The sequence below is a fragment of the Zonotrichia albicollis genome, chromosome 15 (assembly GCF_047830755.1).
Source record: "Zonotrichia albicollis isolate bZonAlb1 chromosome 15, bZonAlb1.hap1, whole genome shotgun sequence".
NCBI classification, from domain to species: domain Eukaryota; kingdom Metazoa; phylum Chordata; class Aves; order Passeriformes; family Passerellidae; genus Zonotrichia; species Zonotrichia albicollis.
The window spans coordinates 17760220-17772570 of record NC_133833.1 but is presented as its reverse complement, the minus strand read 5'-3'; the positions used below and the strand labels follow the sequence as shown (position 1 = coordinate 17772570).

Genomic DNA, 12351 nt, shown 5'->3' with positions numbered 1-12351 from the left:
CAAACAGGAGTAATTTTTTTTTTTAAATAAATGACCTGTTTCTCTTCTGCATTCACTAACAGCTCACAGAATGCAGAAAGCAAATATTTCTCCAGTAAACTGCAAGGTTTAAAATACTAAGGTTTAAAACACTGTGAGGGTATTTTACTGCATGAGGAAAAGCACAGAATACACACCCAGACTGAGAACTGGAGCACCTCCCCACCCATGGGCAGAGGGGATTTGCTTGATTGTAACCAGCTTTGTTAGGTTTGATGATTGTTAACAAGCTCCCAGAAAGGCAGGACAAACCCAATCCTGCCTTCAGGTGGATGGCAGGTGGCTGCTGAAGCCCAAAGGTCTGACAAACCCCCAGCACTGAGCAAGAGCTTCCTGCAGAGATTCTCCAAGGCTCCAGACTGCTCTTGCCCCTTTCTGGCCTGCTCACACCACACACAACATTCACAACCCCAGGTAACTTCTGGCAATCACCAAGGGCTTCTGCATTTCCCTTCCAGCACCTCCTATCCATCATTTCACTCTAACCAATGTGTGCTACAGAACCAAGAGCTCCTGCTACCTGTGCCCCACCTGATTTCTATGTGGGCTTAAGAGTTCAGGAAACGATGAAGGGCAAGTCACAGTGCCAAAAATAATAAATGGAGAAAGCAGCTGGTGTCACTTTTGCTTCCAAGTTCCCCTTACGACATCACTGAGTCACACACCTAAAAGGAGAACTTTTTTAAAAAACATAATCCTTCACAGACACTTCCAAAAGTCTCAAAGCCTCTTCTGGTTGCAGCTCTACAAAACAATCAAACCTTAATAAAAAGAAAAAGTCTTTATTTTGACACAATATTTCACTGAACCATGGAATACCCTGAGCTGGAAGGGACCCACAAGGATCAGCAAAGTCCAACCCCCAGCCCTGCAGACACCCCAACAATCCCACCCTGTCAAAATTAGAAGTAGTTTGTGATTATTGCCAAGACAGACACCAAACCTCTGGGACTCTGCCCTGGCATGGCTGTAGGCACTCCTCTCTAAGCAATGATTTGGCCATGAAACTGTTTATTTCTATAAAACTGAATTACCCATCTAGGAGTTGGTCTTGGACGTGAGTTTTTGTCCTTTCTTTGAATACTATTTCAAAATTGGAAATGTAAAGCATTCAAATGGAAAACAAGACTTGTATTTTAACAAAAATTTTGAAGGAATTTCTGATTCTGAAATTCACATTTGCTGAATTTCAAGTGGCCACATTTTGCAGGTGAGAAGTTTTAAAATAACTGGTTACTCTCTAAGGTAAGACACTGATGTTCTCCAGTGGCTGACCTCAAATGGAGTGACACAATTGTTCATTTTCATTCACAAAAAAGCAATTTCTTTTAACTACTCATTTTATACACATGAAAGACTTGAACCACTGAATGATGCTCTTATGCAAATACACTAATGTTAAATAATCCTTGTTTTCTGCTAAAAAAAATGTTACATTCAGAAATACTTTGGGAAGTGTCACACAGTTACTACACATGTTCAGCATTTTCCTTCCAAGGTAAATACCCTGGGAAAAACTGTTAACTGGTCCCACAAGCTCCCTTTTTATCATTTTACATCCTCCCAAACCAATGAAGCAGCAATTCCCCATCTATAAGTTATGCAGGCTTAGCTCCAACAGTTTACTAGAAGGAAAACAACAGACAACTTAGGACTTAGTGGTTTTCTATGCAGACCAACCCCCCACCCCCATCCCTCATTCTTCACTTCTTAATAGTTAAAAAACTGAATTAACAGGGCAACCCAAAGAGCCCAGGCCTCCATGCTCACTATTCTCTGTTCACACACGTGCAAAGACTAAGGTAAGGCTACACCCAGGCCCACGCTTAGGAGCAAATAAAAAGCTTTTCCTTTCTAAATTCAATCACACAAATATCACAGGCTGGTCAGTTCATTAACAGCAAAGCTCATTACGTTATTTTTAAGTTAAAAGAGAAAGCAAAAGGTAGCAGGCAACATGCAGAACTATGCTACTGATATCACAAGGTCAGTAAACAGGCAATAAAACACAACAGCTCCCCCCAGCCCTGCTGCACAGAAAGCCCTTAAAGAGTCACTCCTACAATGCAGTTAAGTAGAAGATTTCAGAAAAGGATGCACAAAAAACATTTAGCAGACTAAACAATTCGATTAAACAGAGTCCTGAGAGTTTAACACAAGTTCAACAGCATAACATTTACAACAAGAAAGAAGAAAGGCACCTGGAGACATCTGACACTGGGCATGCTCTGCAGGCATCTCAGTGCGCACATGCTCTCTACCAGGTTGGAGCAGCCTAGCCACAAAGACCTTGGCACAGAACACTGCAGGGTGACAAAAAGGAAGGAAGAGAAGAAGCAGTTAGATGCCACAACAAATCACTCAAGGCAGGCAACTCATTAGTATGTTAACGTGGGTACTTATCTATGTTATTTCTACATTCACCATAGTTAGTGCCAGGGGTGAAACAACCACTGAAGGTGCTGTGCAGCCATCGAGGACCAGCCACCCCTCTGCCTGCCCAGAACCATCCATCCCCTCTGGCCTGTGAATAACCAGCCATCCCCTCTGGCCTGTGATAACCAGCCATCCCCTCTGGCCTGCCCAGAACCAGCCATCCCCTCTGGCCTGTGCAGAACCAGCCACCCCTCTGGCCTGTGCAGAACCAGCCACCCCCTCTGGCCTGCCCAGAACCAGCCACCCCTCTGGCCTGCCCAGAACCAGCCACCCCTCTGGCCTGTGCAGAACCAGCCACCCCTCTGGCCTGTGCAGAACCAGCCATCCCCTCTGGCCTGCCCAGAACCAGCCATCCCCTCTGGCCTGCCCAGAACCAGCCATCCCCTCTGGCCTGCCCAGAACCAGCCATCCCCTCTGGCCTGCCCAGAACCAGCCATCCCCTCTGGCCTGCCCAGAACCAGCCATCCCTCTGGCCTGAGCTCCCTCTCCCCCTCTGTAAGCCCGTGCCTTCCATGCCCAGCTGAATGCTTTCACTGACCCCCAGCAGCAGCAGAGTTTAGCTCACCCACACTGCTGCCCACAGCAGAGCTTTCAGGGCAGAGCCCCCACCCAGCAACCCAGCCTGGCCAAAATCCCTGCCCAGCTGTGCCCTGCACAGTGCCCATGGGGACAGGAGGTGCCACTGGGGTGGCAAGGCTTTAGAATCCACCTGGAGGAGTTTGGGAATCAAGGTTTGGCACTCCCCAGTGTCTCAGCTTTCTCAAACAAACTGTGGTTCTTTACTCAACCCGACAATGGGAGCACATTTTAGAGAGGAACCACACTTAACTGAGCTCAAATTACATGACCAAGTTCTGCTTAATCAAGGAACCCTAAGGACCTGGGGAAAAATGTTGGAATTATAGTTGAAGATATCCTAAAGCCAAATCATCCCTTGGCTACGTTTACTGCTCTTCCTGCCACCCAAGCTTAACTACCAAATTCCCCACTGCTGACACGAGAAGTTAGGAAAAGTTTGGAGAAAGCTGAAGAAATTTGATGCAGGCAAACTCCCCAGAATTTCTGTAGCTCCCCAATATAATTTCCCAGTTCTTTTTAAGGACAGAGCAGTACATACACCAGATAAAGTTAGGGAAAAGGATTCAACTTCTCAGCATAAAGCAGAGCACAAACCCAGCTGCAATATTTGGCACAGACTGAGCTTTCACTATTTTCCACACAGGCTTCCAATTTAGTTACAATGGACACCAAAACATTGAAAGAAAAGCCCCAACAGGTCCAAGCTGAAAGTGGAATAACTGGAGGTGAAGCCTCATGGAAAGCAGTTTGTGCCAGGATCAAGGAGGGGAAGAGAGCCCAGAGCACCTGAAGGGTAAAAAACTTTTTTTTGTTTCATATCTTGTGGATAAAACAAAAGGAAGACTCATGCCAAGGAGAGAAATTACAGCAAAACCAGCAGAAGAATGGCCCTAGCAGCACCACAACACCTTGAATTTCCCTCTCTTACCCAGCAGGAAGGTGCTGATTCCACAGGGATATCCTGTGAGGTGCACTTGGAATGGCAAGAGAGGGAGCATATCTCTTATGGACAGGGGTAAAAATAGTCATATCTATGTTTTATTGTATTATTCTCTCATTAATAGCAAAACAAATCCATAGTTTTCAATTACTGAAAGGTTTTTAAAGTTTATTTAATGTTTATAGAGAAATGGGATTTAGCTATAAAGTAATTACTCCACTATATCTGTCATTATTTTGCATTACTTGACTTTGACATGTCCTTGCATTAACATTGGAAATTTAGTTCCCAGGACACTGCTAAGACAGTCAATCAGCGGCAACAGAGAAACTAACTTAACTTCAAGAAGACACAAAAAAGAGAGGTTTTCACATTTTCAAAAAAGATGGGATGTACTGTTAAAACCCACTGATTGAAGATACACATTTTATAGGTCTGTTTCTTAAAAATGAGTGTATAATTCAAACTCCCTTTCCAATTAATTTTGTTCTTTGTTCCTATTAAGGACAATACCTTCATCATGGTTCTGCAACACTGAATCAGCAAAATTCAGGGTATTTCTGCAGGTGTTGATTAAAGCCTAAAAGCATTTTTAAGCATACAGACCTGATTAAAAAAAAGTCACTTTGCTCACGTGACTTTATAAAAGTCACTGATAAAAACCACAGCAAACTCCTCTCCTGAGGTGTTCAGATTAGGTGCACAAAGCTGAGGATAATGTTTTTAATGAATCTACACCTGCAGATGTCCAGAAATTATAAGGTAAAAATCACTGGTTTAGAGGTTATCATGTGGGGGAGTTTAGGAAGCACTCTAGCTAAATAAACTGAATTTTAAGTGCTTAAGACAAAAATGGGTAAGTTGAGAACGTTTTTAAAAATTTAATTCAAAATGCATTAGGCACTGAGGCCATTTCCATGCCAAGGTTAAGCCACACAAAAACCTTTTCACAGCATTACGAAACCTGCATGGAAGGCTTTACAAAAACTCCCTGGACACTCAGCTGCAGCACTGCTATTGCACAATGCCACAAATTAAATATTGTGTCCCACTTCACACCAAAACAGCAACGTGCAAATATTTGTGTGCTTCCCTGACATGTTATTGCCTGACCTGTGATGAATAAAAGCTTAACAGTGTTCCAAAGGCTTCACTTTGCACTGGCCCTCCTCTCACCAGGAGCCCAGGGAGGTGCAGCACTGTTTAATAAAGCCTGGGAAGGGGAAAGTGCCAGTGGCCAACAGGCACAGCATTGAATGAGAACAGAACTGCACAGGTGAAGGTAAAGTGAAACTCAGATTTTAAGGAATAAGGTAATTAGCAATGCAGAGCTCTAAGTGCCTCACACTGTGAGGGCAGGGGATCACCTGGAGGTTCTACCTGCAGAGCTGAGAGGGCTCTGAGCCCCAGGGCAAGGCAGGAACAGACACCAACTCTCATTCTCATCACTTCAATGCCTTGTGCTTGCAAGATTGGTATTTTATTTTATTATGAGATGACTGATGCTAATTCCATACACAAAGAACTGCTCTGGTGGTCTAGCCCCAGGAATTACATTTCAAGCTTTACATTTCAATCTTAAATCTTGAACTGAAGCAGCCTATACAAAATGCTGCATTCCCAGAGAAACCTGTAAATCCTCAGTAAAAAGGGGAGATGCTTCAATGTCTTTAAAACTCAAGTGTTAAGAAGTTCTTATATTAATTAAGCACAGAGCAGTGTGTATCCAACAAACCAACTTTGTAGCTGGGAATTTTAGGATGGAGGTACAAAAACACCTCCTCAGGCCCTGAACTATCCTATCCCAAAGTTTTCCTTCACTCTGGACTTCTCCCAGGTTACAGCAGGGCCTGGTTAAAGCAGTGTAACATGCCCAGAAATCATTTCCTTCAGAGCATCTGATACTGTCACACAGAAATCCTCACACTTCTGCATCCCTTAACAAAACCTCACACATTTATCCTCTAAAGCCCTTTAAACTGCCCAAGAACTGCCTATAGCCTGTGTTTCTGATGGAATTAGAACACCTTTGCAACCCAGGCATGGCAATACTCCAGCGTCATAACTAAGAATGACAGCATTTACATAACCCAAACTTATGCTGCAAGTTTTATAAAATATTAAAAATATGACCTCGAAATTTTTCACTGCATTAATTTTATTTATACAAGATAATTTAGAGAATCCAAATTTATTGGGAAATTCTGATCTTAAGGAAAAAACATGCAAAAAAGGTAGAACCAAATAACCTCAGCCTTCACTGTCAATTATTTTCAGATTTTTAGCTATAAGAAATTCACATGCTACTCAGCAATGGTGACTTCATGGTTAGTTCACTTGGGCCTGGACCAACACAATTGGTATTTATTTCCACCAACACTTAATATTGATAATTTTATGGGTAAGTGGTGCTAATTAAACCCCTCTCCATGGCTGGGGGCTCAGTTTAATGCAGCCCAAGAGGTGCTCTGAAAAGCCAACTTGGATTTGAGGGTGGTCTGACAGTCTAGGAAAGCCTTATGCTCCCACCTCCAACTTAATGGCAAGCTCAGATCTCCTCAAAAATCAGCATTAACCAAACTAAGACATAAAAAACATGAGCAGTAACACAGTTTCAAGGCCTTCATTATTATTTTACACTGGGCAGGAACAGCAGCCAAGTCCAGCTCCCTCCTGGTTGCAGGCTGGGATTTCCTCCAGATCTTACCTGGTGCTTTTCCTGTTCAGGCTTCAAACAGTGCCAGGCAGAGCAGTGGTGAAGCCCCGGGCTGGGACTGAGTGTGCACAGGTGGGAAGCACAACATCCAAGGTGTGTGTGAACACTGGGTGGGACATGCAGGGTGACAGCTCCCCCAGGGCCAGCCCTGCACAGCTCTGCAGGCACCCACAGGAGCCCTCTGGCTCCTCCTGTGCCGCCCCCGGCCATGCTGTGCCCGGGGAGGTGCCCGGGGAGGTGCCCGGTGCCCCACACGGCTCTGCTGGCACCGGTGCCATCACAGCACTGCCTCTGCCACGGCCAGGGCAGCCCCACTGGGCATTCAGAAGGCTGTTGGAGCACCATCCATACAATTCCACACTCAGGGAGTTTTACATTGCATTCCAGCAATCTGCTTCAATTTCAGCAGAACTGGACTCCCGGGTCAACAAAGTTGTTTCAGGCGTAATTTACTCTTGCATTTATTTCTCTCTTTCCATGTAAAAATTAATTTCTCAAAAATAAATACCCACAGAGTGGAAAACTAATTTTAACTTGTGAATTTTTTTTATTATTCTGTTATTAGATCATTCTAAAAAAAATTAGGTAACCAATAGCTGAGTCACCGTGCCATTAGGAAAATCAATTTAGCCAAATCATTGCCATTCACAATAGTTTTGTAAACTGCTCAATGGAATAACCTTCCAACAGCCATTCGAGATCTGCACGTAAGCTCTTGCATTTGGGGAAAAACACTAAGTGAGGAATCAGGAAATTGAAAGCAAGACAAGGGAAAAGAATTGATGAGAGAAATTCTCCTTATTACCACAGCGATGCTCTAGATAGGACACTGAATTCACAGGAGGCTGATGGAGAACGCTGTCCCACTCTGCTCCTGAAGATCAAAGTGTGTTTGCTACACACAGTCAATGCTACAAAAGGAATATGGGTTCAGTGGAGAGAAGATTAAATGCTTTCTTTGAATAGAATAACCATCTTACTCCATTATAATTTATTAATCAGGATAAGACTCATGAGATGCAGCAGTTCGTTTTCAAGAAGATACAAAGGACTGGGAAAAAATCCTAAGATGTTTGCATAAGCCACTCTGAACATTACTGAAATAATCTCAATTTTTCAAAATACACAGCATTTAATTAGTCCTTGCCTCCTTCATGTACATACACCCCACCTCCCACAGCTGTAGGATACACCTTCCTGCACCAACATCCCCAGTGTTACACTAGAAAGGACATTTCTAAAGCAAAACACTTTCTTCTGCTCTCCTGCAGCAGAACAGGGACTGCAGACATCTCCAGCCAGCAGCTCAGGGCAAATCCTGAGTGGGCAACACAGACCCAGCACTGCCCATCACACAGGAGAAACCTGCAGGGTGTCAAACACAGGAAAACATGGCTGAAACTTGTCTAACATGTTAAAAGCTGTCTCAGACCCTTAGGCTCTCAAGGCTGAGGCCTAACAGAGCTGACCATAAATCCTAGGACGGCCAAGGCAGGGTAGAAGCACTCAAGTTGTGATGCCTGTGGAGGCTGGGCTGCCAGAACAACCCAGGAGTGCCAGGCAGGGCTGCACAGGAACACTGCCACAGCTCTGAGAGTGCCTCACAGGGCACTTTCTCAAATGGAACAACAGCAAAGCCTCCAACCTGCTCAGCTCAACTGCTGCCTCTGAAGGGCTGGCTGATGGCTCCAAAAGTTAAGCAATATTAAATAACACTGAGGATCTTGATCAGCAGGAGCACTCAATTATGCTTCCTCTTTTTTTTCCCTGCTCAGTGTATTTTAAATTATTTCCTCTTTTTAGTTTTCATCACTAAAGATGCCAAGTTTGCCTCTGTCTCCCTGTTCTCTAGTTTTTAGAAAAAGGCACACCCTGAACAGCAAATATTCCATAGAAAGACACGATTTCACAATTTTAACTCCAAATTGAGTCTGATGGCTGTGTGGAACAAATTCAATTTGATACCAGATGAGAATGCAAGAAATGTGTCAGTGTAAGGTTAATAAGTATTTCCCCTACATTCTCCCTCTGCTTTATTTAAAAGAGTCACACTAAAACAGACTTCTCCACCCTAACCAAATAAAATTCAACTACACTAAAAATCAAACCAGGAAACCTTTGCACAAGTAATTAATTATAAACGTACTTATCAATTAAATTCAAATATAACTTTGGCACAAAATACCACACCAGGAAAACAAACGCAGGATTCAAACCATGCATGAGACCAACAGCACGTACAGAGTTTCTGCCACAGCAGGTTAAATACAGAGGCTCCCCACTCACTGCAGTAACTCCTACAAAGGAGAACACACAAAGGCTGAGCATTACTGCTGTTACTGTCCACAGGAATCCAGGTACACTGCTTCACAGTCACTGCAGAAATAAGTTGTCAAGTCCCTCAGAGCACCAACTCACAGTAAAGTTGGGCACTGGGAGGTGCAGCTCTCCCATTCACACCAGATATGATATTGAACACACAATTTTCTTTTCCTGCCAGCCAGGGACCTAGCTTGCCTTCCTGAGGCACACAAATCATCTCTAGGACAACCTTTTGCAGCTATCCCAAATCTCAGAGGAATGTGACTCCAAGTACAATGGCTCACCCCTACTCTGAAATAAACCCAGTGTCACTGTGAGACTTCTCGTGCCACCCCTGCCCTACACCTGTCCCAAACAGCTGAGGCCAAACCTTCACACTGACAGCTCAGGAAGGGTTTAGGACACTGACTCCAAGAATTTCAAATGGCATTTCAGCAGGAAAAGCTACAGGAAATTGTCCTAGGAGTAACCAGAGAAGTTCTCTGCAATTGTGATGGATCCACCAGGACAGGGCCTGAACTCAGAGCTGGGAGCTCCCTGAACTCCACAGGAGCCCAGGACAGTCACTGACAAGGCTGCTCTCCCCTTGCACACACACATGTGGTAGCAATGGCTCTGGGCCCGTTCCTGCCCTCACAGAATTCACCTCGTGCTCCCAGCCCGATGCTCCACAGCAGACTGGCCGTTCCCTCCAGCACTGCTCCTGCACCTCCTGGCCATGCCCTGACTCAGCTCAGCAGCCGATTCCCTGTGCCCTGACACCTGGGGACACGAAGCAGTTAAAGCAGGGACTGAATGTGCGGACAAACTCATCTAAGCAGAAGCAGCAAGATATAGTACAGGGTGACTTCTTACCTGAAACTTTGTTTCTGGGCTTCAGATCCACCAATCCAGAATGAAAGGGGATTCGAATGGGTTTTCCTTCTCAGACTTGTCTGTTAAAAGAGAGCAGCCAATCATCTTCAGCTTGGTGTATCTACTTCTTTCTTGAACGAAATCCCAATTACTGCTAATGCTGTTAGAGAAAGGCAGCCCAGGCACCTGCCCAGCCCGGGACCGACTACGTTAGTGGGGTTGTCGGATTGGTGGATCTAAGACAGAGAAACGCATTTACAGACAAGAAACTGCTCCTTCCCTTACCCTGGCTCACCCAAACAAGTGGTTTTGGGTACAGCTCACTTTGCTAAGATTAAGGAAGATGAGAAGAAGCTACAAGGCAAATAACAGAGCCAAGTCCTAAAGCTTCCACCAGCAGCTCACACCTCGCAGGCCTGCTCCAGGAACACAGGTTTGCACGACAGCTCAATGAAGTTCCCCTGGTCTGCCATAAACATCCTCTAAAGCACTTCACTGCAATGATTATTTCCCTGTTTCCAGGCTCAAAATGACCTCATTTGCCTTACACATCTGCAGCACAAAGATGGAGTTGTCAAGACACTCCTGATGGGAACACAGCACTGTATTCAGTACATTTGCAGTACTGCTGTGTCTCTGGAAAACAATCTAGAGTCAGAAGAGAGTAAGACACTGTACACCACTCCTGAGACAAGCCACCTCCTGCTAAGCAGGGAGATAAAAGGCCTCCAGCCTGTCCTGCCAACAGCACAGGGAGAGTGTGACTACTTTAAAGCAGCCAGAAAGTGACACCTCAGAGAAGATGGGGTCTGCAGAAAACTCATACTCCACATACAACAGAAAGCTCAGCCTGCAGAGACCAAACCATGCAACTTCCACCAAGAGCTTCAAAAACTTCAGGCCATGGCCTATGGAGCTGCCCCTACCAGCAGGGAGAACAAAATGCTGCAACATCCCCAGAGGAACACATCCCCACCACCTCTCACCCTCTGCTCTGCAGCCCCTCCAGAGCTAAACTCAGCCTCCACTGCTGCATCCCACACCTCGAGCTCCAGCAACTCACAGAAGGGTGGGAAAATGCCACAGTCTCCAGCTGTGCCAGGAAACCATCTCCATGAGGGCAGCACTGTCCTGACTGCCCACAGCTCCCTAAAGAAAGGAGCATCTCCCTGGTGGGTGGTGTCCTGCTCCCAGGCACTGGCAGCAGGCCCAGGGCAGCGTTTCAAGGACAAAGCAGCGCTGTGGGCCCAGTACCATGTCCAATGCATGATGCTTAAGGCTGCCAAGGAAAGTGCTAGGATGTCAAGGCATATGACTCAGAATTTTCAGAGTACAATATAGCTCAGCAAGAAGCCAGCTATCAAATTATATAAATGCACTGATTTGCCAAGTCACTGCAGAGCCAGCAGGGTGCTGGAAGGAGAGGCACTTCTCCAGGAAGCCAAACCTTAACATTATTTGCAAGTGTAACAGCACAGGTCTGATTTTTGTCTCCAGAAGGCCTGGCGTGCTGGAGACAGCCTGAATAACAAGTTTCCCTGGCTAGTCCTCCCCTGCCCTAAGAGAATTGCCAATGAGATTCTCTATCAAGTCCAAGCTGGAACTTACTAAGTTTTGCAAATTCTGAGTATAGATTTTCAAAGAGATTTAGGCATTTTTGTCTGAAAATCAAAAACTGGTTTCACTGCAAAGGTTGGAAGACTTGAAAACAGCCCCATCATGCAAACCATGCGGAAATACACAAGCTCACACCCTCAAAAAGGCAAAGAGTGCACATTGGCACAACTTTTGTACCAAAACTCCACATTCAAGAACTCAACAGAATGAAACTCAGAGCAAACTTGTAACACTGAATATATATATTTTTATATATATATAGTGATTCTCCTCTTCTCCTCTAAGTCAATGAGTAAACCAAAATTCTGTACTGTTGCCAGCAGCTTGAAGTTGACCCAAAAAGCTTTTTTTGTCATTTTACCCAGAAAACACATCACTCCCTATTCCTAGCAAGTGGGTCCCTACCTACATCTTACAAATTTCCATCTGTATTCATCCTACAAATGGGCCCAGGAAGCTGAACTACTCTTTGATCCCACACAAAACTCTTAATTTCCTGGGGTGGAAGTACAAGGATGCAAGTCCTGCGGGGATGTGGATTAACAAAGCACCAAAGAAACAACATGCCTTCAAATGTTCCCACTGTTAATTCAGCCTGCGTGAGGAGCAAATTGAGTTTTCAGAAAGAGTCAATGCTTTTCGTTGTTACAACACCAATGGCATTGTGTTATTTTTGCATTATCTGCTCTCGGTCATGCATTGCTCATATTGGGAAATGTGTGGAAGTGGTACAGGGAAACAGAGTAGGCTGTCAGATGTCACACCACTGAGCTCATAAATACATCAATAAACTGGGGAAGGAAGGGAATTTCCAGAAAAAGTGGATTTTCTGTGAATAATGATGCCA

The 12351-nt window shown here is 44.8% G+C and overlaps 1 protein-coding gene across 4 annotated transcripts in view; it reads right to left on the bottom strand.

Moving 5' to 3' along the window:
* FBXW11 (F-box and WD repeat domain containing 11) overlaps nt 1–12351 on the bottom strand; it is a 58404-nt gene that overhangs the window by 40196 nt on the left and 5857 nt on the right. The window contains exons 2-3 of one of the 4 annotated variants that reach the window (XM_074552537.1): nt 9888–9967; nt 2241–2342 (exon numbers count right to left, since the gene is read on the bottom strand). The exons of 1 other annotated variant lie outside the window; for it this stretch is intronic. In XM_074552537.1, the coding sequence (XP_074408638.1) occupies nt 2241–2291 (51 nt within the window). In that variant the 5' untranslated portion in view covers nt 2292–2342; nt 9888–9967. The remainder of the gene's footprint in view (nt 1–2240; nt 2343–9887; nt 9968–12351) is intronic. 2 more of the 4 variants (XM_074552539.1, XM_074552536.1) reach the window with 2 other exon arrangements.